Below are 27,265 nucleotides of genomic sequence, written 5' to 3' on the forward strand. Positions count from 1 at the left end.
GGCCCCGACGTGCAGCTGCGGCTCGGGGCTCCCTGCGGGCACCACGGTGTCGAGTGAGGTCACTCTCCTGCTGAGCTGGCCACCCCGGGCGCCTGGTACCACGCCGGGCGCTGGGCACACAGCAGCGAGCCATGGGCATCCGTCCGTTCACAGCGACCGTCGGACAGCCAGGCAGGGCCCCCCAGGTGTGATCAGTGCTGCCTTGGGGGAAGCCCAGGGCACTGTGGGAGCCCAGAGTGGGCCCCTGGCCCAGCCGTGGACGTCAGGCAAGGCTTGGGTGGGCAGATGTCCAGCTGACACCAGAAGAGTGGAAGAGTGTTTGGCAGACCCCGTGCCCAGCTGCCGGGGTCAGCGCACGCCGAGGCCGAGAAACTCAGTGGATGTGGCACTGTGGGGCCCCAGGGGGTGACCGTCCACGGGTCCCCAGGGCTTTCCCGGAAATGCTGACCCCCTCCTAAGGTCAGCCTGGGGCAGACCCCAGCTGCCTGCTCCCCCAAGGCCTGGGGGAGAGTGGATGACACCCCTCTCCTGTCCCAGTGGAGCTGCAGGCCCGGGGCTGGGGGGGCACCGGGTCCGACCCCTCCCCTGTGCTCACCGGGGGCTGTAGGAGCGCCTGCCGTGTGCGGAGCCTCTCTGGGGGCTCTGTCCTTGTCGCACACACGTCAACAGCCGTGGTGCTGTGACGCTGTTCCCACACCTCCCGGGTGGAGAAATGGGGTGCAGGGGGGATGGGCGCTCGCGGAGGTCTCAGGGCCGCACTGGCGGGGCCAGGCTGCTCCCGTCTGCCTGGGCCGGAGCCGCGCCGCCCGTCTCTCGTCTGGTGCATAAATGTGGAGCGCTGGGCGAGATCCTGAGGCAGACCTGATTTATGGGCCATTAGATAAATACCGGATCCCATCAGGACCCCCCGCACCCCCTTGCCTCCTGCTGGATTTATAAGTCACAAGCAGGCGGTCAGGATCCTCCTACACCGCCCTCTCCTGCTCCCAACACGATGTAAAACTCTCCTCACCGCCGCCGTGCGGCCCGCGAGCCCTGGGGCCACGGGAGGAGGCTCTGTCCTGGCGTGGGTGGCAGCGCCCGTCGTGCTTCCCGTCGCCTGCGGGGCCCGGCCCACTGCCTCGCTCTCGGGAGGAGTGACCGGTGGCCCCGGCGCAGCCTCAGTGCCGGCCCTGCAGGGGGCTCGGTCCTGAGGCAGCCTCCTTCCTCTCTGCTGTCCTCGGGCGACCCCCGCCAGGAGGGCTCCCTGGCGGTGGCAGGGCTGGTGGCAGCATGAGTTGGGGCCCAGTGGGGCCCAGGGGGACGGGGGCCTGGAGTGCCACCCCAGCCTTGGCTGGGAGCACACAGGATGTGGCTTGTCCGCCCCCAGGGCCGGCCTGAGCCCTCCTGGGCGCCAGCCCCACGCGGGCGGCCATGCTGACCGGCCTCAGTGCCGCACGACCCCTGGGAGAGGCTTTGATCACACCCCTGGGGCAGGTGGGGCACAGGCTTGGGGCTGGCCCCTGGACCGGCCGACCGCAGGGAGGGCCGACAGGCACCCTGCCCCCGCGCTGGTAAGGAGGGACGCGGCAGGCCCACGGCCTCTCGTGTCGGGCAACGGCAGGGGCGTGCGCACACACGCAGCCCCTGGGGGCTCGTTCCGCAGCATTCCGGGGTTGGTGGGGCCCAGGTGGGAGTTGCCCCGCGGGCCAGCCCTCCCCAGGCTGAGCCCGGGCCTGTCCGCTGCGCGTGCCGCTGCAGGGCTCGGGGGCCTGCCTGTGCTCCCGTCTGAAGGGGGGGGACCTGACAGCAGCAGGCTGGAGGGTCACCCGCTGCCCCGCCTCTGCTTCCTTCTTCCTCTCTGAGGAAGGCCTCTCCCCGTTTCCTTCCTGCGCCCCATCCCCTGCCTCCGAGGGCCTGGGGTGGGGAAGCGGCAGTGCCCGATGCGTGTACGCCAGCGGACGTGGCCCCGCAGCGGCTGCGGAGAGGCCCCCGCCGGTTCCCCCGCCTCCCTGTGCGGGTGGGGCGCGTGGCCTTGCCTCTCCGAGCCTCAGTTTCCGCGCGGTGCATGGGGGTGTCGGCAGGCTCCCCGAAGGGCCTGTTGGGGGGAACGTGGCGGGTGCCAGCCCCGCGCCTGGCGGGGTCAGAGTGGGGGCCGCAGCGTGTGTGCAAGCGTGTGAACCCATGTGCGTGCCCGTGTATGTTGCACGTGATCATTCTTGTGTGCAGGCGTCTTGTCCTGGGTTGAGCCCCCTGAGGGAAGGAGGGATGTGTCCTCCGAGCTCGAGGGACATAACTCGCCCTGTGACCTCTGACAGGGACATGCCCTGCCAGCCTTGAGAAGAGGCCGCCGGGCCAGAGCCCTTGGAGAAGTGCAGCCCTGCCTGCCCCGGGGGCCATACAGGGGATGGAGGAAGGGCCCAGCCGCCGGCGGTGCCAAAGCAAAGGAGGTGGCAGGCCTGTGGTCCCCCCACCCCCACCCCGCCCAGACACCCCTCCCACCTCGCGGCTTCCTGCCCGGCCCCAGGAGCCGGAGGGCGGCAGTGGGCACTGTGCAGGTCACGGGACGGGGGTCCCACCCTGGCTGTGGGCTGCTGCTCCCCAGGACGTCCGGCACCAGCTGTCTCCTGACGCCGGGGACCCCGCTTATGCTGGGCGTTGAGTGCCCCTCCCAGGCGCGTGCTCGGCTGCTGGGGGAGGGTCGGCCCCGGGGGCTTTCCTGGGGATCCCTGGCGTGGGGGCCTGGCCTCCTCTGCCCTCCCGGCAGCGTCCCCTCCCCGTGCCGGCCCGTCCGCCCGTGGCTCGGGGCTGGGAGGATAACGAGGCCCTGTCTTGGCCGACGCCTCCCACCCGAGGCTTCCCGGCGCCAGTGGACATAAGTCAATCACAGCCACGTCTAAGAGGTGGTCGAGCTGGCAAAGCATGAATCCCCAGCCCCTCCCCCCTGCCCCCCACCCCCCCGTGTTTAAATAAAACAATAACATTTGTAACGATGCTGCTCGGAGCGGCCCGGCCCTTCATGGCTTCAGAGCGCTTCACAGAGCGCTCGCGAATTAATTCCGGACGCCCCCACGTAGGAGGCAAGTGCTGAGGGACCCCCACCTGCCACCCTGTCCCGTCTGGAAGGGGAGGAGAGCCCCTGAACTGGGCCGCGTCATGGGGGCCGTGTGCGGGGACGAAGCCGCGAGCGTCCCGAGGGCGCCTCCTGCGGGTCCAGCCTGGAGGCCGGTGCCAACCTCGTCCCTCTGTGGCTGGGGAAGCTGGGGCACTGAGAGGCTAGGGACTCGCCCGGGGCCACACAGCGTCTGATTCCAGAGCCTGTAGCTTGAAGCCGCCTGTTCTCCTGAGGGCTCAGCCGCACCCCTTTGGTGCTCTGGGCCTGTTTCCCCACCTGCTCAAACGTGCCTCTCAGCTGTGTCCCGGCTCTGAGGAGTTAGGATTCTGCTCAGAGGACAGACCCTGGGGACCCCCACCCTCAGGGTCTCAGGGACACCGGCCTGCCAGGGTCCCCATCACTCCAGATCAGCCTGTGGCTGCCGCCCACCGGGTCCACTCTTCTGGTCTGTGACCCCGTCCCCTGTAGCAGACGGCGACACGAGGAGGGGCCCTGCTCCAGCCCGGCATCCGCTGTGTCGGAAGAGGCCAGAGCCAGGCCGGCCAGCTTGAGCTCCCCACCCAGCCCCACCGGCTGTCAGACTTTCCAGAAGCACCAGGCTTGCAAAAACTCTGACTCGAGGCCTCCCGCCTGGCCCCGGGGCCCAGCTGGTGGATCTGAAGCGTGGGCCGGCCCTCTGTCCCGAGTCTCGCCACACGGATGGAGAATCTCTCACTCGAGTCGGCGTTTGCGTCTTGGAGAGCGCAGCCCCCGGGAGGGGCCATCCCTAAATAGCCATTTGTGGAGGCGAGAAGGATGCAGGGCTGGCCCTCAGGGAGCCCCGCGGCCCGGAGAGGGTCTGAACGGTCGTTGGCGGGGCCGGCGTGGTGGAGAGGGGTCCACGTGGACTGTTGCAGAGCTGTGGGCGGTGTCCCAAGAATGGCACGGGCCCGGGGGACCCCCAGGGAGCAAGAGGGGAGCCCTCACACCCCCAGGCTTGGAGGACAGAGCGGGGCTGGGCCGGCAGAGCCCCTAGAGCTGTGGCCTGAGGAGGAAGTGACCGCTGAGAACCGTGGCCGGGCAGGGCGGGCGCCAGAGCCGCGGACCCCCTCCTCCCTCCTGCTGGTCCCCTGCGTTTGCGAGACCCACTCGAGGCCAAGGGTGAGAGGGCCCGGGTGAGGCCGCCCCGAGCTCGGGCCCGGAGCTGGGCAGGGCAGGTGGGTCTGGAGGTACGCGTGGGGGGCAGTCCCGTGACAGCGGCGTCTGCGGGAGCAGGGCGCTGTGTTTTGCCCGGTCCAGACTTCCTGCAGGGGAGGGTAAGCCTCGACGGAGGCCCAGAGGGGTGATGGCACGTGGGAAGTCCCCCGAGGGGCCGCGCCCTCCCGGCTTCCGGAAGGCTCCATGCTGGGGGCTGCGTGCAGGGCCTTCCCCTCGGTGGGGCTGGGAGTGTGTGAGAGGTTTCACTGCCGCCCTCGGGAAGTCGCCTCGCATGAGCTCCTGCTCTGCCTTGGGGTCTCCAGGGGCCCCAGGAAGCCTTGTGTGGGGTGGGGGCTGAGGAGCTGGTCCTGAGGAGGCCGTGGGCGCCCTGGGAGTGTCGGGGGACGTCTGGACATCTGCTCTGGCTCAGCAGAGCCGGACCAAGGGAGGGCGGCCGGCGGCGGTGGCGGGCCCCGTCCTGGCGCTGCGGCCCTCGCTTAGTGGCATCTGGCGCGTCCCTGGGGAGGCACAGGCCCGATACGCCCAGGGGCTCCCCCATGCTGGTGCTGTGTGGGCAGCCTCTCCCACCCCGCCAGGCCTCCTTTCCCCGGGTCCAGGGCCCTTGGTGTCCCCAGCAGAGGAAGCGGGGGTGTGAGGGCCAGCAGAGGGCGCTGCAGAAGCCCCCGGGAGCCTTCCTGTGTCTTTGCGGGGCTCTGGGTGGGTCCACAGCCTGGCTCTGGTTCAGCGTCGCCTTGGGCCTGCTGCGTGACCTCAGGGAGGTCTCGGCCCTTCTTGGGAAAGGGCGGCTCGAGCTGCACGGGCTGTGAAGTCGAGGGTCTGTGAACGCCCAGCCGCGGGGTGCCTGGTCCCCTCGGCCTTCCCTCCCACCTGGGTCTCCGCGGGGATGTGTTGGAATGAACCGTTCCCTCTCCGCCTCCTCCCATCAGCTTCTCTCCCTGGGTTCCCAGAAACTAGGCTGCCCCGACTGCAGCATCTGCTCAGGTTCTACCCTCGTGCTGGACCCCCGCACCCGCCCGGCCGGCCCGGGCTGTCCCGTCTCAAGCCTGGGTTTGACCCAGCTTGTGCTCTCCCCCAGCCCCTCTCCTCCCCGCAGCAGAAAGGGACCATCAGAGATCTGCATCTCACCCCATCCTTTTCCTGGGGCACATTGGACCCTGTTCTCGGCCACGCTCCCCAGCGTTGCACCCCTTGTTCTGCTCCCTAGCTGACGTGAGAGGCCCTTTCATCAGCGGCATTTCTGCTCTGGTTCTAGGCCTTGACGCACGCTACCTCTCCTGCCTGAATTGCTCTCCCTATTTTTCCCGTTCCTTCAATTTCACTGTCACTTTTTCCGGGAAGCCTTCCTGGCTTTGCCTCAGTCCGTAGCCCATCAAAGCCCTTCTCACTCCACGTTGGGATCCCTGTTGAACTGTCAGTTTCCTGAGAGCTGGGTCCCATCTGCCCTGGCCCTGGGCGGGTCCTGGGGTGACCAGTAGGTGAATGAATTAATGAGAGGCGGCGTGTTCTGTTCTCAGAGCGCACAGCCTCCAGGAGGCCAGGCTTGGGGCAGAGAAGGGGGCCGCAGTCTGGCCGGCTCTGAGCAGCATCCTTCTCCCCGGCCCCGGCCAGCTTGTGGGCGCGCTGCTCGGGCCCTGGCGGCGGAGGGGCTGCCGCGGGAGCTGCGGGCTGACTGGAAGCCTCCCCGTGCCTCAGCTGTGCAGGAGGAGCGGCAGCGGGGCAAGGACCGGGCTGAGAACGAGGTGGAGTCCACTAGCAGCGCCAACGAGGACATGCCCGTGGAGAAGATCCTGGAGGCCGAGCTGGCCGTCGAGCCCAAGACCGAGACGTACGTGGAGGCAAACGTGGGGCTGAACCCCAGCTCGGTGAGTGCACCCCCGCCCTGCTCTGGGGACTGTGGCCCCGGCGCGCTCCTGGGAGGGAGACCCCCTCTGGAATGTCCCCAGTCGGGTGGGTGAGGTTTTGCTTGTTTGGCTCAAAGCCCAGGACTTTATGGTAACCTTCAAGCTTCATGTTGTCTCTGGCCCATCGTCCAGCCGGGTTTCAGGGGTTCTGGTTTGCGGGCAGTGTTAGGTCCAGACTTCATCTATGTCTCCCGTGTGTGGTCAGGGTGGGACCACAGCCCTGTGGCCTGCCCTGAGGTCTCCCCGGCTCACGGTGGCCCAGACGGCACCGGACGCACCTGCCCAGCTCCCTGCCCCAACCCCAGGGCCTTTGCATGTGCCGCTCCCTCTGTTCCTCCTCGGGCTTCAGCCTCAGAGAGGTGTCACTTCCTCGCGGAGCCCCTTTCCCTTTGACCCCCCTGGTGCCCCTGTTCTGTGGGCTCAGAGCTCCTGACGTTACTCTTCACGGCCCCTAGCACGTGGGGGCCACACCGCAGCGTGTGCGGTGGGTTAATTCTCCATCCTTGCCATCAGGCTGTTCCACAGGACCCTGCCCTGCCCGTAGGTGCTCTCACGTGGCCCCCACCCCCATCTCCGAGTGTGAGGGTCCCGTCTCATCTGTGGGGGGTCGCAGGCCGCCCTGCTGCCCCGCACTCTGTGATGCCCCAGGACCACGGCCCCTCTGAGACGCCCGCTTCGGCTGCGTGCCAGGGAAGGCGGGCCCTCTCCTGGGCGCGCCGCCTCTCGGCCTCTCGTAGAATGACTCCCGTCGGCTGTGATGCTCAGCGGTCCGTCTGGTCTGTGGTCCGGCCCGACCCCACGCCCCCTCTCTGGTCCCAGTGCAGGGTGGGGAGGGCTTCACGACTGAGTCGAAACCCCGAGAGAGAGGTCCTGGCCTGCCAGCTTTTAATTTTGTCAAGTAAGGACGTTATTGGGAAGAAAACAAATCTGCCATCTTCTCTGTCCACGAATTCAGGGCAGGCGGAGGGGGGTCTAGGGGACAGGCAGGCGGGCCGGCGGGCAGCGGGTCTGCCCTCGTGCTGCAGCTTGCGCTGGGCTGGCCTGGGTCCCCCCCCCCCGGGGACGGCTCGTTAGGCCCCTTCTCTCGACACCGGCGACACCTCTCTGCCCTGGGGCAGCCTCGGGCCTCTGCCTGGGGATCCCGCTGTCACCTCCTAGCACAGGGAAGGTCCCGCCCTCTCAGGCACGGGCTGGAACTCCAGAAGCTGCCGTTGAATGAGGCCTGTTTTGTCTCTGAGTGGGAATCCAGGCTCGGAGAAGTTAAGTACTTGCTGGAGACCACCCTGCGGGACGGAGCAGGGCAGAGCTGGAGCCCCCTCCCCCAGGGCAGCCCCCCAGGCCTAGTCCTGCACCCACCGTGCAGGCAGACGTCGCCCCCAGCTCTAGGCGTGACTGTGCTCACCTACAAGGCCCCGGCCTGCCCGGGATGGCTCAGGGTGACAGCCTGTGCCCCGGACCTGCTTTGGGCCCCTTGAGGGCTCGGAGGGGGGCCGTTGGCCGGTGCCCAGGGAGAAGGCCCGACCGCTGGGGCTCTCCTCGGGTCTTCCCCACGCCCCCCGCTTCCCCCTGCATGGCTCCCCCATGCCCGCCACCATCAGGCTTGTGCTCTCACCTCGAGGGGCTGCCCTGCGGCGTGGACGGGCAAGGAGCACGGTCCCGGGAGTGCAGCCTGGCCGCAGTGGCTCCGGCGAGAACCCGGCCCTGGCCTCTGGCGCGCTAGCTGCTGGGTGTTTCGCTCGTGTGGGTGCCCGTGGCTGCCGCTGTCCATCAGACGGGATGGGGTGGGCGACGCCCGCAGGGTGTCCTGGGCACGTGGTGTCCGGGGCCCAGCGAGTGTGTGGACTTCCGGTTGACGCTCCTGGGAGGTTTGTTGCAGAGCAGGTGGAGGGGGGGGCGCCCAGCAGCTGGTGCCTGTCTGCCCCTCCCCCTGAGGTCCGCGGACCAACGGGCCACGCCCCCGGCTGCCGCCTCTCCCGGGGTCCCAGGTCCCCTCTCTGCTCGCCTGGCTCTGTCCACCCCGGTGGCCTCGGTCCCAGTTGGTCACCGGGCCTCCCACGAGAGCCCTCAGCAGGCCCTTCACGGGGCTGGGTTGTTTAGGCTGCGTCACTGGAGGGCGGATGGTTTCCGTCAGGGGAAGCTCTTCCGAGGGGGCCTCCCCCGTGTGGCTGCCTGGCCGTCATGGTTTCTGGAATGAGGGGTTTCCACATCCCATGCACGGGCCTCGGTCCCCCTGTCCCCGGGCCCAGAGGGTTCTCCACCCGAGCCCCACAGGCTGGAGCCAGGAGCAGCAGGGTGCCGCGGAGGCCGCCCAGGTTTCCTCGTCTCTGAGAATGACCGGGGCGTCCCCTTCTGGCTAGAACTTTCTGGAGGGGCCTCTGATGCACCCTCTCTGAGTGCCACCCCCGAGTCTGGCCTCTGACACGGGGTCACCCGGCCCCAGCCCCCGGGGCTGCGGTGGGGACCGAGTGGGTCGTGGCACGGTGTCCTTCCTGTGGCTGCTAGGACAAGTGACCGCAAATCAAGTGCCTAAGACAGCACAGAGTTTAGTATCTCACGCTTCTCGAGGTCAGAAGGCTGAGCTCAGTGGCCCTGGGCCAAGTCAGGGCATCGGCAGGGCTGGCCCTTCTCGGGGAGAAGCTGCTGCCCGGCCTGACCCCGCTCTGGAGCTGCCCGCGTTCCTCAGCTCCCGGCCCTTCCTCCGGCTCCGGGGCCGGCAGCGTCTTCCCTCCTCGACCTCGGCCTCCGTCCTCACGCCTTCTCTCCGCTCTGACCTCCTCCCCGCTCCAGTAGGGACCCTCGTGATGGCACTGGGCCCACCCACTTCTTCCAGGGTAACCTCCCATCTCCAAACCCTTAACCCGGCCGCGTCTGCAGAGTCCCCTTTGCCGGGTAAGGTGGCACGTTAGCAGGTTCTGGGGTATAGGACGTGGGTGTCGCCGGGGGCGTTATTCAGCCGCCACTGCCGGGTAAGGCGTGTGGCGGGGCCTGGCCTGGGGCCGCGTTCTCTGCTCGGTGCTCACGCGGTGCCCCTTCCCGCAGCCCAATGACCCCGTCACCAACATCTGCCAGGCGGCCGACAAGCAGCTCTTCACCCTGGTGGAGTGGGCCAAGCGGATCCCACACTTCTCCGAGCTGCCCCTGGACGACCAGGTCATCCTGCTGCGGGCAGGTGAGTGGCCGGGCCTGGCGGGGGCTGGGCAGGCGTGGACAGGAGAGGGGCGGGGGCTTTGGGGCCCCGCGGGTGGGACGCGGCCTTCCTGCTGCCGGGACGCGGCCTTCCTGCTGCCGTGTGGGGCCGCAGGGGAAGGGGCACGGGCCGGGGCTTCTGCTCCAGCACTGCCCACCGCGGCCTGGGCTTCCCTCCCCTCCCTCATAAGGAAGGATTCGGTTTGGGGTCTCTCCTAGTGGCCTTCAGAGGGGTGACGGGCCGTCTGGGGGACCTGTGGAGAGGGAGGGGTGAGCATGTCCAGCAAGGGCTGCCCTCGGGGGGCTGTGTGTTCTGCCTTCTCCCCCGACTGAGGCCGCAGCCCCTTTCCCAGGCTGGGCTTGCGATGCGCGAAGCTGGTGCAAAAACAGCTCGCTCGGTGCTCAGCACACACCTCACGGCCGAACGGGTGGTGAGGGAGATCCTGGGACCTGGGGGCGGGCGGGGGCGGGGGAGGGGAGCGGCGGCTTTGGAGTCCCGACGAGGCAGCCGCCCGCCCTCCAGGCCGTTCCCTCATCTGGAAAGTGGGCATGACGGCCTTGCCGCGTGGAAGCCGGTTTCTGCTGGGACACTGGGGTCCTTGGTGCAAAGCTCCTGCCAGAGAGACAGTAGGGACTGGCCAGCTGGGAGGTGCTGGGCGGGAGCCCCACCCCACCGGTCCATACGTGCGCGCTGGGCCCTGCGGTGTGCACCCGCTGACCTGCGTGCTCCGGGCCTGTGCTGGGAGCCACAGGAGCATTGGGCCAGCCCAGCGCCTGCCGGGCCCACTCTTGGGGGCAGGAGGACAGGTGGCAGCAGGGTCAGAGGTAGGAAGGGGCTGGGCGGGCCTCAGTGGGGGATGAGAGGGAGAGAGGCAGAGTGATCGCAGAGTGGCAGGTAGGGCAGGCGCTGGGGGGCTGGTCCGGCCCCTCGCAGAGCTCTGGTCCTTGGCCCTGGTGTTTGGCCAGCGGGGTGTCCCTCGCGCTGAACCTGGGGGCGGGGAGAGCCCGTGCCCAGAGGAGTTTTCACTCTGGGGCACAAAACCCAACACCCAGAGCCGTCAGACCCGCAGGGATTGGGAAAGTCTGGGACCAGGGGTCGGAGGGCATTCTGATTCACCGACCAGGCAGCGCCTTCCTCTCCCTGGGCCTCAGTTTTCCTCTGTATGAAACGGGGCCGATACTTGCTCTGTGGGGTTGAATCAGCATTCAGTGGGATGATCCTTGTGATACTGGCAGCCGCCAGCCCAGAACCTTCGGGGCACTCAGGAGTGGTGGCTGTGACGGTCACTAGTGACAGTCCTGTGGGACGATTCATGCTGTTCAGTTTATAGGGTCATCGAGACACCTGCTCACAGAATCGCTTCCATCCGTCTTTGTAGCCCTTGCACGTACGCTGGGTGCGCCAGGGCCTCATGTAGAGAGAGCGGCGAGTTGGCCTTTGGCTCTAAACACACCTTGTTTCAGCTCAATAATTTGCTGTTTTGTGGCATCCACAAAACGTCAGTCTCTGGGAGTTTGCCGTGGGGGGCCAGACTGGCGGCAGCTGCTCCAGGGCCGCCTGGAGAGGGTCCTGGGAGCTCCCTTGTGCTCCGTGGCACAAGTGTCTGGCACTTACAGAGAGAGACTTCCCTGGCACCCTGGTTGGGGAGCCTGGGTTAAGCTACGCTACAGGACATGCTCTGTGCGGGACTTCTCAGGGCCTTTACTGCACGCGCTGTAGAGGCATCCCCCAAACGTCCATGCTTGGGAACTTCCTTTCTGTGGAACGGTCATGGGCTCGGGGTTTCATGGAGCCCACTTTGGGAACCGTGGCTTGGGAGGGTGAGAGCTGCCTCTGGGGGGCCCAACGGGGGTCGGGGGCAGGGAGGCCCGGGGGTCTGGAGACAGCAGTGACCGTGTGTTCTCCCCGCCGCAGGCTGGAACGAGCTGCTCATCGCCTCCTTCTCCCACCGCTCCATAGCCGTGAAGGACGGCATCCTCCTGGCCACCGGGCTGCACGTCCACCGCAATAGCGCCCACAGCGCGGGGGTGGGCGCCATCTTTGACAGGTGGGGGCCCAGCCCAGCCCACGGCCGTGACCTGCTTGGCCTTTGTCCTGTTCACGAGGGCTACACTTGCGGAGATACAGAGACGTGCAAGGACTGAGGTTAAAATCCCTCCGGGGACCCCCGACAGCCGCAGCTGACGTTTTTGGTTTACTTTTCTCCAAGTATGTTTTCAAGTCCTGCCCGTGGGAAGGAAAGCTGCCCTATTTTTAACGCAAAGGTAGCCTGTGCCGTAGGTTCCGTTCCGTGCTGCTGTCATGTCGGATGCGGCGGAGACTCTTACGAGCTGAGACTAAAAGCATCGCGGCGCCTGTGAGCCCGCGCGCACCCTGTCCCCGGGTGCCCGGCTGCATCTCAGCGCTGCTTCTGGCGTGTCCCCGGTGGAGACACCGCTCTCTGCCCCTCGGCACACAGCCGGGGGGCCAGTGCTGGGCAGTGGGTAGGGGGCTCCGTTCAAGTACCTCCAGAATCATGGCCCACCTGCGCTGCACCAGGCAGGGCGGACGGGAGCTACTCATTCCTGTCTCTGGGCCTTGCCTAAGAGCCCGGAGGACCTGGGGACCTGGGTGTCAGCTCAGCCAGCCGGAGTGGGAAGGGCTGGGGAGGGGCGTCCCAGGGTCCCTCGGGTGTGGGGGGCGTGGCACAGGAGTGGTGAGTGGGAAGGAGCGGGTGGCAGGGCGTAGGGGCTGGGGATGGTGGTGGGAGGGGTCCCAGGGGAGCCCCCGAGTACAGGAGCCTTGACGTTAGAGGGGAGCAGCAGAAGCCCCTCCTGTAGCCCCCCGGGGATAAATGTGGGAGCCCTGCTGCCCCGTGGGACAGCTCAGGGAGAACAGAGGGGCACCGCGTACCGCGGGCAAGCACTGGTTTAGACAGTGTAGGGATGTGTCTTTGCCGCAGGACGTTTCAGGGCCTTTAGCGAGCTCGTGTACAGTAGTGCCACCCAAAGGGGCTGTGGAGCGCGGGCTTTGCTGCCCACAGACGGCTTCTTGGAGAGCACGTCCCCTGGGGGCATGTTTAGAAGTGCGGCCCCAGTCACGCACCCAGCTGACAGCTCTGTGCTTCCAGCTGCTAGAGAGGGGACGGTGATGGGAATGTAATAAGTGGCCGGTGTCGGGAAGTGGAACGGAGCCCGCTCCGGCTGCAAGGAAGGAGCCGGGAAGCCCAGGAGCTGGGGAAATGCCTTCCCGCGGGCGGACTCCGGGGAGCGGCAGGAATGCGGCGCTCAGGCCGCCGTGTGTGGTCTGCATCCCCGTGGGGGCGTGTGGCAGTGGGCTTTGCCCTGGACGTGCGGGGCCTTGGCTCGCCCCGGCTGTCACGAGGCTCCTCTTTAGTCTCTGGCCCCCCAGGATAAAATCCCATTCGCAGACCTTCTTGAGGAAGAGGCATGGCGCCCCCGGGGTGGGATGGGACAGGCTGGGCAGCTCCCCCGGTCTCCTGGCTCTTCTCAGCTGCCCTCCAGGCCCACAGCGGGCCTCCCGAGCGCTTTGGGGTTCCTGGCGGGTCCTGTGAGGGCCGTGGTCTGACTTGGGACGTCGGCATTTGCCCGCTTCCCCCGCAGGGTGCTGACGGAGCTGGTGTCCAAGATGCGGGACATGCAGATGGACAAGACGGAGCTGGGCTGCCTGCGCGCCATCGTCCTCTTCAACCCCGGTACTGCCTTCCTGCCGCTTCACCTGCTGTCCAGGCCCGGGTGTCAGCCCGCCTGGGGGACTAGAGTCCCCGGGCTCTCATCCCAGCCCCGCTGCTCACGGGCGCTGCAGCGTCGGCGACCCGCCCCTTCTCCGAGCCTCGGGGTCTCCCTTACGAGGGGGGCACAGCCGTGCCACCTTCTTCCCAAGGCCCTCGTGAAGGTCGGACAAGGCTTGCGCAGCCGCGCTCATCCTCTGCGGTTTGGTGAGGGCTCTGGCCGGGCCTTTGGGCGCTGCGTCCAAAGCGAGGCCCCACTCGCCCCGGCATCCTGGGCTCCAGAGGAGATGGCCTCTTCGCGCGCCTCTGCTGCCCGAGTTCTGGAGTCCGGATGCTTTGGGGGTGGACGGGGACACCGGGGGCAGGTTTGGGGCTGCTGAGGGCTTCTAGGGGGAGGTGCCGGGAGCTGACCAGGCGGTGGGAGGACGGGACGGCCCTAGGGGTCATGGGCCCTGACTCCTTGCCCTCCACCGGCTCCAGTGCTGAGGGCCGGGCCGGGGTGGAGAGGGAGTCCGCTCGTGGGGGACAGCCCGTTGCCAGGGACGTGTGTTCCCCAGCTTTGTGCTCGAGCCCGTGACCCTGCCAGCATGGGAGGCTGAGCCGCGTGTCTCGGCCCTGCCTGGCGGGATCCCCATTGAAGTCGTGCGTGGCTTGGCTCCTGGCTCTGGTTCACCTGTTGGGGCCCAGGCGTGGGGTTGCTGGGGACAGAAGGGAGATGTCCAGAGCTGGCGGAGCCCCAGGGCCTGGGGGAGCCCAGTTGCAGCGGAGCCTGGCACGTTCCCAAGGTGCCCAGGACCCCGGGCCACCATGGCATTCACACTGGGCCGCAGTGCTCCTACTGGGACATCAGCCAGCCAGGGCAGGGCCGGTGTGGGACCCCCCTGGTCTGGGACTTACAGGCCAACCGACAGCAGTCCTGTTCCGTGGCTGAGCCCCCGGACGCTGCGTCAGCTTCAGACCAGCAGCAGGGAGGCTCTAGCCTCTGCCCCCTGAGCCACTAGGACGGACCATGCCTGGCTGGGGCTGTGTGAGCCCAGATCCAGATGCGCAGTGGTGGCTGCTGTCCGGGGGCAGCGGGGAGAGAGAGAGAGGCTCGTCCAGTGTCAGCTTGCTGGGTAACTCCAGGAGATGAAGAAGCCCAGGGCGCTTATTAGCAAAGCTTTGCCCGGCCGGGGGGCTCTCAGTGCCTCGGAGAGAGGCCTGTGACGGCTCACCAGGATGAGCCGGGCGGCCCGTGCTTCTAAGCCTCACCCCTGGGCCCTGGGGGCTTTGGCGACCCTGGTCCCCAGGGATCTCCGTCCACAGGCAGAGCCTTCCAGACTGGACTCCTGCCGCCAGGGCCCCAGGGCTCGGGATGGCTTCGGGGCCCCCCAGAGCGTGGGTCTGGCTCTTTTAGGTACAAGAGGGTTTGGAGCCTTCTTCTCGCTCCAGGGGGCTGAGACCTCTGGAGGCCACCCGGTTGCCATGGTAACCAGGAGCCGCCCCGGGGGCAGGCCCGTCCCACTTTGCAGATGGGGCTGAGTGGCAGGAGGTCAGGGGACTGGCCTAAGGTCAAGTGGCTGGCAAGCAGGCGGCAGGGCCAGGGCTCGAGCAGCCTCGTCCGAGTCGGGGCTCTCGGTCCCTGGGGCAGGTTCCCCGGGCAGGGCTCTCACCTGCGGCCCCTGCTCCCTCACAGACTCCAAGGGGCTCTCGAACCCGGCCGAGGTGGAGACGCTTCGCGAGAAGGTCTACGCGTCCCTGGAGGCGTACTGCAAACACAAGTACCCCGAGCAGCCAGGAAGGTGAGCCTCGGCCCAGCCTCTGCCTGGACGGCCCTCGGGGTCTCTTTGCAGACCCCCTGCCCGGGGCAGGACCCCGCCACCAGCCCTTCAGACCCTCTTGTGGATTACAAGGCGACACCCTGCCTTCACCCAGGGCAGTGGGGGATTGAGGCGCTCTCCCGGCCTCAGCGGGCACGCTCTCACGCTTCCTTGTAGCCCCACCAAAAAGATGGGCCCAGCGCGGGCACACAGTAGGTGCTTGTCGCTGTAAAGCACGTGAACGAAGTCAGTGCCTTCCTCCGCCTGCCAAAGGGAACCGCTAGAGGTAGGGGCCTGGCGTGCTCACCCCTAGCAGGGAAGGACGCCAGCACACAGTAGGTGGTTTATAAGCGTATGCAGAGTAGATGGCCGTGGTCTGCAGACCTGCCCGTCTCTCCTGGCCGACTGTGGGCCCCGGAAGGGCTGGAATTGTCTCCTTTCTGGGTCCACAGTGCCGGGCGCGCCGTGGGGGTCCAGGAGCAGGGGAAGCATCAGTGGCTTCACGGCATTCCAAATCTGTGTCCTGATTGTGCCCCTCCCTCTCCCGCTGGCCGCCCCGCCGACTGGCGCACACGGGCCACACAGGGTTAACTGTCTCGCTCAGCCTCATCTGGTTTGGTTTAGAGTGAAACTTCCCGGAGGAGGATGAGAGGAGGGGTGGCAGGCCCGCCTGTTTTTCCTGGCTTCCCGCCCTAGCCCATCTCGCCAGCTCAGCAGAAAACAGCTCGTTCTCTGGCCCTGTTCCAGCCTCTGAGCTGCGTTTCTGCCTTTAAAACGCGGGTAGTGTTGCAGCCAAGCACGGGGCTTTTCCCCCTGAAATACAGACACTGTTAATAATTAACGAGGCCCTGGGGCCCCTGGAGGGGCATGTGGAGAGACCAGGCAGCACGTGGGATGGGGACGGCATGGGGGACAGATGTGGATGCCGCTGGAGGGGCATGTGGCCCCGTCACCCCCCCACGGCAACTGTCCTTGGCAGCGGGGCCACTGAGTCTGGCGTCCCTTTTGCAAGAGGCTCCCAAAGTCTTGCTGTGTTCCTCCCCCACCCAGCGTCCTCCCCAGAAACTCCCCAGGGGGTGGGCACGGGCCGAGGCGCCTCCTTCTCTCCCACCCGCCCTGTCTGGGCATCAGGTGCCTCTGGCCGAGCTCTTTCTGGGGAAGGTGGGCCCTGGCGTGGGGCCCCCTGGAGGCTGGTCCTTGCCGAGAAGGGCTTGTTGGCTCAGACCTGCTCCCAGCTCAGGAGCGGCTTCACCTTCGGCGCCCCTGCAGCCAGGGGCATTGCTGGTGCTCAGATCTCTTCTCGTAGCCCTTCTTCCTGCTTAAAATCCTACCGTGGCTCCCTCTTGCGCTGGAGAAAGCTCACGTGTCGTAGCTTCCCCACGAAGCCCCGTCCAGCCTGCCCCAGCCCGGCCACTGTCTCGCCACTGGACCTTCATCCTGGATCTCCACCCTGGGGGGCTCCTGCCGTGGCAGCCTCAGGGGGATGGGGCAGTGAGCCTGGTCCCTTCCCCAGGGGGCCGCTGGGCGCTGGGACGGAGGGTGGGAGGGCCCGCCCTGCCCGCCCCTCACGCGGCTCCCGTCCCGCAGGTTTGCAAAGCTGCTACTTCGTCTGCCGGCCCTGCGCTCCATCGGCCTCAAGTGCCTGGAACACCTCTTCTTCTTCAAACTCATCGGGGACACGCCCATCGACACCTTCCTCATGGAGATGCTGGAAGCCCCGCACCAAATGACTTAGGCCCGTGGCCGTTCTTCGCACCCGCCGGTCCGGCCGCCCCGCCCGGCTGCCAGCAGCTCTTCTCAGCCGAGCCTGCCCCGCCCCTCCTCTGCCTGGATGTTTGGACTTGGGGGCGTGGCCCGTCACTGCTAAGCCTGAGATGTGCTGCCACCCTCGTCATTTTCAGTACTACTCGACTGGACCGGGCAGTGGCCATGCTGGGGTGGCAGCCGGAGTGGCAGGAACTGGTGTGAGCCCCGGGGGAGCCCGGGCGGCTCACGGGGTCTCAGGCCCCCGCCCCCGGAGCTGCAGCGGTCAGAGGGTGGCTTTGTTCCGTCACTGTTTTGTTGTCGCGAGGTCCTCTGTTTGCAGGGATCCCTCTGCCTCCTGTGTGTGCTGGCAACCTGCCAGCCCGGCCTCACCCACAATCGGGAGGAGGGGACAGGTGGGGGGGTTGGCATTTCATTGCAAAAGACTCCACCTGCCCCCTGGGAAGACGGGAGGGGCTCTGGGGCAAGCAGCCTTGTCTCCCCTCAGTCAGAATGAAGGGTGAGCAACCCCTGTTTCCAAAGATGACTTTCAGCCTTGTCCCCGAGCCAGTCAGAACAGAAGCTGACCTCTGTGTAGGGTTTTGGGGCCACCTCAAGGCTGCAGGGACTGGAGTCACCTGCCCACCCCACCCCACCTCATTTCTCTCTTTGCATCGTCCTGGTTTCAGCTTCTTGTCCCACATGGTCCTGTCCAGCCCTGGGTAACCAACCCCCACCCCGCCCCCAAATCTTGCAGTCTGTGCCCAGGGCCAAGGCTGACCCCAGTCCCCAGTCCTGGAGGGCTAGCCTGGTCTCTGGCCCTCCTGGAAGCACTGGAGGGCCATGCCGACCTGGGCTCTGCTGACCTCTCAAGGGCAGAGGTCATCACCAAGGAGGCCCACAGGGACGGGAGGAGAGGAGAGTCACTTTCCGCAGAGGGTCCTCGGGCAGCTGTGCACGTCGAAGGAGGGACTTGTGGGCGCATGGCTCGGGGCAGGGGGCAGATGGTCCATTCTGGAACGCTCTGGGTAGGGAGGCCCCTTCGCTGGCTGTTCTGTCCAGAGGACTCTTGGGGTCAGGAACCGTTGAGAGCCAGCACCCTTGGGCCAGGGCTGGATGCCCCTCGGGGACAGCCGGCCTGGCTGTGGTCTTGGCCGGCTGATGGAGCCCTTTGTGGGAGCTCCATCAACACCTGGTCTGGTTGAGGGCACCCCACCCAGCCCTGCACCCACCCCTGAACCTTTCACCCACCCCAGGCAGGCAGGCCCTCCGCCCCCTGGGGCGGGGGCGGGGCAGGGTCTCTCAGGTTGAACTGGCCTCTCTTGCACTGTAATGCCCTCCCTTTGGTCTGAGTACTTTCCATTCGCATGCCTCGTACTCCATGAACCCAGCATTTGTCAGTCGGGGGGGAGGCCTGAACCGGGCCGGGGGGCTGGGGGGCCGGGGGTAGGGGTTGGGGAGGAGAGTCCTGTCTTCTCAGCCCATGAAGGGGATGCTCTGCGGTGCCTGTCTTCTTCCCGCCACTCCCCACCAGAGAGGCCCCAGAGCGGGGGTGGGCATGGGGGCTGTGGATGCCCTCCCCCCGAGTCTGTTCCCCCGGCTGCTGCAAGGGTGCCCCTGGGGCTGGAAGGGGAGATGCCGGCCTCCAGGCCTCTAGGGAGGACGGGGTCCATTCTTTGCCCTCCAGGGTCTGGCCCGAGCTAAGCGTGAGGCACCTGGACAGAAGACGTGGAAGCTTCCACAAACATGCCCTTTCTCTGGCACCCCACCCCGCCCTTAACGTGGTGGCCCAGGCGAGGCGTCCCCTGCCACACAGGCACCCCCAGCCCCGTCCACCATCTGGGGCAGAGATGGGGCGAGCCCACGCCTGCCTAGTTGTCCCTCTTCCCAGACTCTTCCTGCAAGTCTTGGCACCCTTTGGGGGCATGCTTGTGTCAGGCAGAGGGACGCCAGCACCCTCAGGGGCCTCCCTCTGGGACCCCCTCCCCCTGGGAACGTGGACCGCCCCGCGGCCCGCCACCCCGGTGCCTTCTGTAGTCAGATGCACCCTGTCCACGCCCAGCCCCCTCCCGCTGCCCCGGACCCCTCGGGAACGTGATGGCTCCAGTGGGAAAGACCCAGGATGGAGCGCTTTGCTGGGGGGTCGGCCTCGTGGGCTGACTGCCCGTAAAGCACTGAGGTCCCCAGGCCACCCCCTCCCAAAGCCGGAAACTCCCTGGCCCCTCGCCGCTCAGCCTTCCGTGGCCCCGCCGGCACGGCAGCATCTCGGGCTCTTGGGGGCTGCCCGTTCATCTTCTCCTCGGTCCGCTGTCATCGATGTTGTCATGCAGTGCTGTTTGTTTGAAAGATGATGGTGGGGAAACGGCACATTACTCAGTAGAGAGGTAGGATTTTTATTTAACCAGACCTTCAGTAGTATTACCAATCTGGTTCAACTAAGGTGATTTTTTGTAATTATTATTATTATTATTATTATTATTTTGGTGGGACAATCTTTAATTTTCTAAAGATAGCACTAACATCAGCTCATTAGCCATCCTGTGCCCGTCCCCGCCTGCTGGACGCTTCCGGCACGTCCCCTCCCTGCTTGGACATCAGATGGGCCTGCCGAGGCCGAGGAGTGAAGACGACCACGCCCCGGGTTTGGAAGGTGTTGGCAAAGCCAGACTCCGGCTCGTCCCCCGTCAGGCGTCTCCTTGGAAGCTGGCCTGCCCGGGGACGTCCGCCCAGATGACTCCCGGGTCAGCCCCTGGCCCTCTCGTCCCCCGGGGTGGGGGGGAAGACGGCGCTGCACTCGCCGTGTTCCGGAAGGATTCGGGCTGGCAGGCCGGTGGCCAGTGCCGGAGACCATGCCGAGCTTCCTCCACCGGCTGGAACGTGCAGCCAGCGGGTAATCAGCTGATGTCGTCCCCATCACGGAATTCGGTCCCTGCCCACGCAGGTGTGTGGTGTACAATGTACCTGCTGTACAGAGACCCTGTGTGCACAGACCTGCTTGCCATCCACACACACGTACCAGTTACCAGCGTTTTCTGTTTATTTTTAATCAAGACTTTCCTCCCCCCCCACCCCCACCCCCCGTTTTCCTACAGATTTGCTTCATGTAAGCAAGTACGTAAGGACCCCTCCTTTGGTGAAATCCGGGTTCGAATGGATATCTCGTGGCAAGGAGATGCATCTATTTTAAGATGCTTTGGAGCAAACAGGTTTAGCCGTTCCCAGTCCTTAGAATGCCTTAGCCGGGATGCGTAGCTCACACTTAGAGAGGATGACAAATACATACAGAGAAAAGAGACGTCTAAAGCATCGGGAAAGGTAGAAAAAAAATCTATTTTTGTACAAATGTAATTTTATCCCTCATGTATACTTGGAGGATGTGGCGGGGAGGGGGGACTTGTTTTGTTTCTGCTTCTAGAGACTGAGGCGAAAGCTTTCTGAGTCAACGTTGGCACGCAAGGTGGAGCGGAGGAGGGAGCTCTCGGGACGGGGCACGGGCTTCAGACGAAACCGCTGCACACAGATGTTTTCTTTCTGGGGCAGGAAGGTGGGCCTGAAACTTTCAAGGGTTTTCTTCCCCTTTCGAGTAATTTTTAAGCCTTGCTCTGTTCTGTCCCTGTTGCCAGCTGGCCTTCCCGAGACTCTGTGACTGTGAAATTACTTCCCCACGTGATTGTTCTCGAAAACTTCGCGGCCGCAGGTGCCGGGGATGCACGAACAATGGTGTTAGAATTGTGGAAAAGAGAAACTCAAAGCCAAACGTGAGAGGAGAAACAAACAAAACATGAGTGTTTAAAAATACATCCCCATTCAGTTTGCCTCTGTGCTGATGGGGTTTTCCTGTCGGTCTGGAAGTCAGCCACGCCGGGGGCTTCCGGCCACCCTGGAGGGGGAGGGCCTGCCGGCCTCGCCCTGACCTGGGCCGGGTCCACACCAGGTGCCCCAACTGCACCCCGGACGGCGGTGTCGGCCTGTTCAGGAGGGTGAGGCTGCGCCCTGGGCCCCCCCGGGCCCTTTCTCCTCCCGGGTCTGCTCCGATCGCAGAGCTCCCGGGAGCCTGCCTCTGGGTCTGGGCCCCGTCCAGAGGCCTCCCGAGAGGGCTGCCCTCAGCGTCCGAGGGGCCAGGTGTGGGCCGAGCCCAGCCCCGGTGTCCACACTGGCTTGAACGGGCGGGAGGTTCACACACAGCCACAGAATGAGTGACGTCATCGAACTGCCCCATTAGGGAGCAGGTAGCGACGCCCCTTCCCCCTCTCGTCCCCATGCTGTCCGGGGGCTGGGCTGGGCTGGGCCCGGCCGCAGTTTGGTGATGGTCCCCGAACCCTCTCGTGCACCTCCAGCCAGCAGGCACCCTCCAGGGAGCCCCGGGGGTGTCCTGGAGCTGGGAACCCTGAGGGCCAGAGTCCCGCCCGGTGGCGCCGGCCACATGGTACCGAGGGCAAAGGTGGCTTCCAGCAGGAGGGCGTGAATCTCACCACGAGGCCTGTGGCCCAAGAGGCAGGGGCTCCCCTGGTAACCCCCCTAAGATGTGCTCGTGCACATACAGTATACATGGGGACACGCGCATTCACACCCATGCAAACGCTCGTACACACGTGCACGCACACCACCTCACAAACTCCGCGGCTCCCGTCCCTGCCAGGGCTGCAGGCCGTGCCAGGGGGACTCTGGAAGCGCAGGGCGCGGAGGCCTTGCCGCGGACCCGCTGCCAGGCCTGCTGCTGCCTGGGAGGGCCTCCCCAGGGAGAGGGCGTGGCCTTGCCCACCAGAGCTCAGCCTGGACCTCCTGGAAGGGGCGGGCACAGGCAGACAGCCTCCCACCGCCTCCGGGCCTTGCTGGGACCGGCCCGCTCTGGTTTCCTGTCATAAAAGCTCAAATAATACCAGCCGCGGGGGCCTCATCTTGGTCTGAAAAGTGGGTCAGCCCTGGGGGGCCTGGAGAATTGGAGGGTTGCCACCCACTGAGGGCCCCTTGCCCTGCCTTCCACATGCCCAGGCCCACTGGCTACCCTGGCCCAGCTCTGGGCCCGGCCTCCACGGATGGATCCTGCAGGGGTGTCTTGGGCAGGGTGCGGGGTCACAGGTGTAAGTGGGCCCTGAGGAGGGATGGCTGCAATGGCTGCAGGGCGAGGAGGGGCCACGGGGGTCTCAGGGGAAGAGCAGGGAGAGGTGGGTTCCCAGGCCGAGCAGGGCAGTGACCGAGGACCTATCCAGGCCCAGCATCCCCCAAACGTCCAGGACAGAGGCTCCAGGGAGCGCACCTGGGCTGACGTCACCCCGGAGGGACAGCAGCAGAGGGGCCAGTAGGTGGAGGGGGCCGAGAGGTGGGTGAGTCCGGGTGGGCAGGGCTCTGACACCCGGCTTCTTGAGGAGAGCTGTGCCCCTGGCGAGCCTCCAGTCAAGCGGAGACCCAGGCTGCCTACGGGCATCGCTTGGCAACCTGGCTTCTGGCCTCTCTGCTGCCTCCAGTTGCCATGGTGACTCCTGCCCAGGGCGGTCCCCCTGGACCAGAGATGCTGGCCTTGATAAGTTTATCACCAGCAGGATCAGGTGGTGACAGGATGAGTCAGCAGGGCTTGGGGGTTGTAACCTGAGAGGTGAGGTTTGGGTGGGGGGTTTTTGGATGGAACCGTGCTGAGCTTCCTTAGATAACAGGTTCTGGGCTGGGTGCCGGAGCCCAGTGACAGGAAAGGGCTGGCCCTGCCGTCAGCAAGCAGGCAGTGTGATTGGAGAAAGGGCATGTGTGGGAAATGGGGGGGACATCCTGGAAAGGTGGGGTGAGCCCCCCAGTGAGGCCTCGATGCCCAGCAGAGGATGCAGAGGACAGAAGAGTAGGTGTCATCACGGGGCCCGAGGGCTGCCGTACCCAGAGTGACGAGAACCCTGCAGAGATGGTCAGGAGAGTTGAGACCTCAGGCAGGAAGTGACCGGAATGTGGAGGGTTAGGCAGAGCGGCCTTGTCACGATTTCAGTCCTCAGCCCCTGCTGCCCACACAGAATCCCATCTGCCCCCGAACGCGGGGGCTCCCCTGCAGTGGTGGGTCGTCCCCAGCCAGAACGAGGAGAGGCTGCTGCCCTACTACGCGCCAGTGTGGCTGTGGGTCCACGCGGGGAACGGCCAGCCTGCTGGCTGTGGACTTCCCATCCGTCCTGTCCCTAGGGGAGGCGTCCCGACTGCCGGTGACCTCGAGGACTCAGTGTCAGAGTGGACTGGCCATTTCAACCCCCCCAACCCCACCCAGCCGCAGAAGCCTTCTACATGGACGCCCGGAGAACCCACAGGAGGCTGGGAAGGGGCTGCAGCCCCGGGGCAGCCTCCCTGATGCAGACAGAGCCCCTGGGAGGAGTTCTGAGTCGGGTGGCGGGGCCCAGAGGCAGGACCAGCCCAGCCCCCACCCGTTAAGAGGGACCCCTGTAGAAGGGTGCGCTGAGTGCCTCAGAACAGAAGCTTCGGGGCCAAGCTGCCTCAGGTGCGAGGCGGCACTGCCCCCTGCTGGAAGTGCTGGGGCAAAGCCCACCCTGGTCCTTCCGGTCCCTTGTCCCTCCCATCCCTGCAGCCCGCGCTGCAGTGGGTCCCGATGCCCTACACGCAGAATCACCAGGAGCCTCGCGGAATCCTGATGCCCAGGCCGCCTCCCCCAAGCTGATCACATCAGAAGGCTGGGGTGGGAGAAGCGAGGGCGGCACGGGTGCTTAGTAGGGATGCCCAGGGTGGGCTGGGCAGCAGGGCCTACTGTGCGCTCAGCCTGGGCCGGGAGGTGGGGCAGGCCGGGTCCCGCCCTCTCTGGGCCTCAGTTTCCGCTTCCCCACCACGAGGACAGACGTCTCCACCTCCCAGAGCCGTTGTGATGAGGTGTACAAGACCTTGGTCATCCAGAAAGTGCTCTGAAGTCGCCACTTCCTGTGTCGCTTCCGTGCGAAGGGACTGTGGCACAGAGGCGCAGACCTGGCAGGGGCGGGGGCTGGAGCCCTCGGAGCTCTGGCCTGGGGCCACGTCTATGGGGGCCAGGACGCCAGGGCTATGGGCCCAGTTCCAGGCCGGGGGACCGGGAAGGTCAGCACCATCGTGTCCTTGAAGGTGAAACTCCAAGGGCAGGTCAGAGCTGCCCGGGTGGGTGGCCAAGCCCTGGGCATTTGGGGATCCCGGGGAGGGGACTTCGTGCCGTCATTCACGGATGACACTTACCAGGCCCAAGCCCCACCCTGAGGGGCTTTCCACCCCACTAGGGCCCCTGGGTCTGAATCCAGGAGTGCCCGGACATCCCTATCCCACCCCCCGCTGGGCGGCCTGGCCCAGCTGTCCCCGAGCCTGACCCCCAGGCCCTCCCTGCCTGGACACCTGGGGCCCTGCCCTAACCTGGCAGGACTGCCGCGGACACTTCGACCCAAAGCCCGTGAGGCACGGTGCACAGCACCCAGCGGGGCTGGAAAAAGCTGCTTCCGCCTGTGGGACTGTGGTTGGTTCCCGTCTCCACAAGGCAGAGGTGAGTCCAGGCCCGCAGCCCAGAGGGGCACATGGGTTGGGGGCCCAGAGCCAACGCGCTTCACAGAGGCTTTCCTGGCCGCCCTGCCCCCCGGGGGCTGGTCCCCATGTAGCTCTGAGAAGCCTGCTCTGGCTGGGGAGGGACAGGTCTCCGGGTAGCCACCGAAGTCGGGCCTCCATCCTCCTGCCCTTCTCACACCAGCAGCTGCCAGTGCCCAGCCGGGGCCATCGGGGAGGCATGGGACTCAGGAGGCCAGGCCCGGAGTCCAACCCCGCTGGAGATGGAGGACAAAACATTTCCCTGCTGGGCCTCAGTCTCCCTTCTATGGATGGGGGAGACCTGTAGTGAGCAGGTGCTGTGACGGACGGCTCAGAGCAGAGTAATGATCCTACCAAGTAGCCCCATTGCTCAGGTAAGAAACTGAGGCCCGGAGAGGAGGTGACCGCCCGGGTTCAGCCTGAGCAGTGGAACCCCGGCCCCTAGGCGGCGCTCCTGCCAGGAGAGGAGCCATCGTGAGCCCGCCCTGCCGCCTGCTCGGAGCCCAGGCTGCCCAGCGGGGCAGGTGGGGCCCCGGGTGCTGGGACGGAGCAGCCCGGCAGAGATGCCTGGGGACCTCCCTTTCCGTCTGCCGCCGAGACCTCGGGGAGGTGGGGTAGGGGCTGGGCGGTGGGGCCCAAACTTTAGATGCCCAAGGCCGTTTGAGAGCTCAGAAAGGGGAGAGGCTGCCGCCGCAGGGGCGTCAGGGCAGGCTCCCCCCAGCACTTGGCCTCCTCTGCAGAGGGCTTGGGGAGGCTGCTCTGGAAGGGGGTTTGGCAGGCTGCCCCCAGACTGGTACGCAGACGTGTACAGCAGCTTCCTTCATAATTGCCGAAAACTGGAAGCGACCAAGATGTCCTTCAGTAGGTGAATGGACAAGCAGATTGAGGTCCATCCAGACAGAGGGAACACTCTTAACAAAAAAGAAATGAGCTGTCCAGCCACGGAAAGACAGGGAGGAATTATAAATCCGTATCGCTAAGTGAAAAAGCCTAAGAAAGAGAAAGGCTACATGCTACACGATTCCATTTATGCAACATTCTGTAAAAGGCGGCACCATAGAGATGGTAAACAGATCAGTGGTTGCCAGGGGCTCCAGGGGGGAGCGAGTAGGTGAGATGCAGGATTCTCAGGGCAGGGAAACTATTCTGTACGAGGCTACTGGTGGGTACTGCAAACCTGTCCAAACCCACAGGATTTTACTGAACAAACAGGGAGCCTTATTGCATGCAAATAGAGAATTACTTAGGAGGTTGGGAGAATCCCAGGTTGGCGTGCGGACGGTGGCAGAACAACCTTCCTGAATCAACCTCACTGAAAGGGTGGAGGGAACAGCCGCTGAGCTAGCAGCTTTGGAGAGGAGTGGGGTTTGTAAAATTAGAGATGAAACGCACTGTGTGAGGCCGCACTTCAGTTGAGAAAGCTGTTTCCGGGGCTGCGGGCTGACGGCTCTGATATCCGATGCTGCTGTATGTCTACACTGCAACTGAACCGTGCCGTGGGGTGGGTGTCGGGGGGGCCTGGCACGTAGCTGCTAGAGTGGGAGGGACAGACCAGCAGGGGAGGGGCTCGAATGACCGGCCTGGCAGTGGCTCAGAGCTGGAGATGCAGTACGCACTCAGGTCTGGCTTCCTACAGACGGCTGCATGGAGAATACCTATAATTATGTGTAAACACAGCCCAGCGTAGGATACACACAGTTTCCTTGCTCCACCAGCTGAGAGAGACTGGAAGTGACACACAGCTCCCAGCAGCCCCGAGCACCCCCGCGCCCAGATCTTGGTTTCTAACACCATGCTCCAATGCAAGGACCACGGCTTCTGCGGGAGATACTCCAATGCAAGGACCACGGCTTCTGCGGGAGATGCTCCAATGCAAGGACCACGGCTTCTGCGGGAGATGCTCCAATGCAAGGACCACGGCTTCTGCGGGAGATGCTCCAATGCAAGGACCACGGCTTCTGCGGGAGATGCTCCAATGCAAGGACCACGGCTTCTGCGGGAGATGCTCCAATGCAAGGACCACGGCTTCTGCGGGAGATGCTCCAATGCAAGGACCACGGCTTCTGCGGGAGATGCTCCAATGCAAGGACCACGGCTTCTGTGGGAGATTGCTGATTCTAGGGCTGGGGCAGGAAATGGCCAGGATGAGCCTGGAGCATCTTGTCGTGCTAGAAAGTAAAAATGAAAAAGCCCCGCAGAAACCACAGAAGCACGACAGTGGGGCCGTCGGGGGGCACAGGATGTGGTTGGCACAGTTCCCAATGGCTGAAGCTGCAACAACCGGAGCTGGGACAGAATAAATAAAGTTGGATTGGATGATAACGCGAAGGATAGCATGAATATCCGTGAGCCTGTAACTCGTATAAATACATGATTGAATAAATAGACAAATGGTGGACAAGAGACAAGTCTCCCTGCAGAAGGATTCCAAAGGAGTTACGTGGACGCTTGCCCTCTAGGGGGTGGAGCCTGACCCACCATCCTTGAGCGTGGGCTGTGCCCAGTGACCTCCTTATAAATAGGGCTCTACAGGGAGGGAGAGCAAGAGGAGCTTCACGGAGGTGGAACCTGGCAAACATGACCTCAGCCAGGGATCAAGGTCAACGCCAGCAGTGATGAGCCCGGGTGCTGGCCCGCACCCCTGGTGTGATGGCATGAGGTGGGCACCTCCCCTCTGGGGTCTTCCTCCCAAACCCACCAGCAAGTCCAGCCACAAGAAAAACGCCAGACCAGCCCCGGCTGAAAACATTCTACAAAATCCCTGAGCAATCTGAAAACTGTCGAGGACATCGAAAATACGGGAAGTCTGAGAAACCATGCCAGCCCAGAGGAGCCCTAGGAGACGGGACAGCTAAAGGTTGGGTGGGGTCCGGGGACAGAGGAGGACATGAGGGAAAAAACAAAGAAAATTAAACTATGGACACAAACACAGGCAAACCTCATTTTATTGCGCTTCACTTTGTTGCGCACTGCAGATATTGTGTTGTTTACAAACTGAAGGTCTGCGGCGACCCTGAGTCAAGCAAGTCTGTTGGTGCCTTTTTTCCAACAACATGTGCTCATGTTGTGTCTCTGTGTCACATCTGGGGAATTTTC

The 27,265-nt window shown here is 65.1% G+C and overlaps 1 protein-coding gene across 8 annotated transcripts in view; it reads left to right on the forward strand.

Annotated features, from left to right (window-relative positions):
• Positions 1 to 17,890, forward strand: part of RXRA (retinoid X receptor alpha) — a 95,350-nt gene extending 77,460 nt beyond the window's left edge. For 6 of the 8 annotated variants that reach the window (XM_060153921.1, XM_060153926.1, XM_060153922.1 and 3 more), the window contains 6 exons: positions 5,900 to 6,153; positions 9,232 to 9,361; positions 11,294 to 11,426; positions 12,982 to 13,073; positions 14,785 to 14,890; positions 16,496 to 17,890. In XM_060153921.1, the coding sequence (XP_060009904.1) occupies positions 5,900 to 6,153; positions 9,232 to 9,361; positions 11,294 to 11,426; positions 12,982 to 13,073; positions 14,785 to 14,890; positions 16,496 to 16,643 (863 nt within the window). In that variant the 3' untranslated portion in view covers positions 16,644 to 17,890. Of the gene's footprint in view, positions 1 to 5,899; positions 6,154 to 9,231; positions 9,362 to 11,293; positions 11,427 to 12,981; positions 13,074 to 14,784; positions 14,895 to 16,495 lie in introns of those variants that run through there. The other 2 variants (XM_060153928.1, XM_060153924.1) reach the window with 2 other exon arrangements.
• The last annotated feature ends 9,375 nt before the right edge of the window (positions 17,891 to 27,265 follow it).

This window comes from Lagenorhynchus albirostris, chromosome 7, assembly GCF_949774975.1.
Source record: "Lagenorhynchus albirostris chromosome 7, mLagAlb1.1, whole genome shotgun sequence".
Taxonomy (NCBI): Eukaryota; Metazoa; Chordata; class Mammalia; order Artiodactyla; family Delphinidae; genus Lagenorhynchus; species Lagenorhynchus albirostris.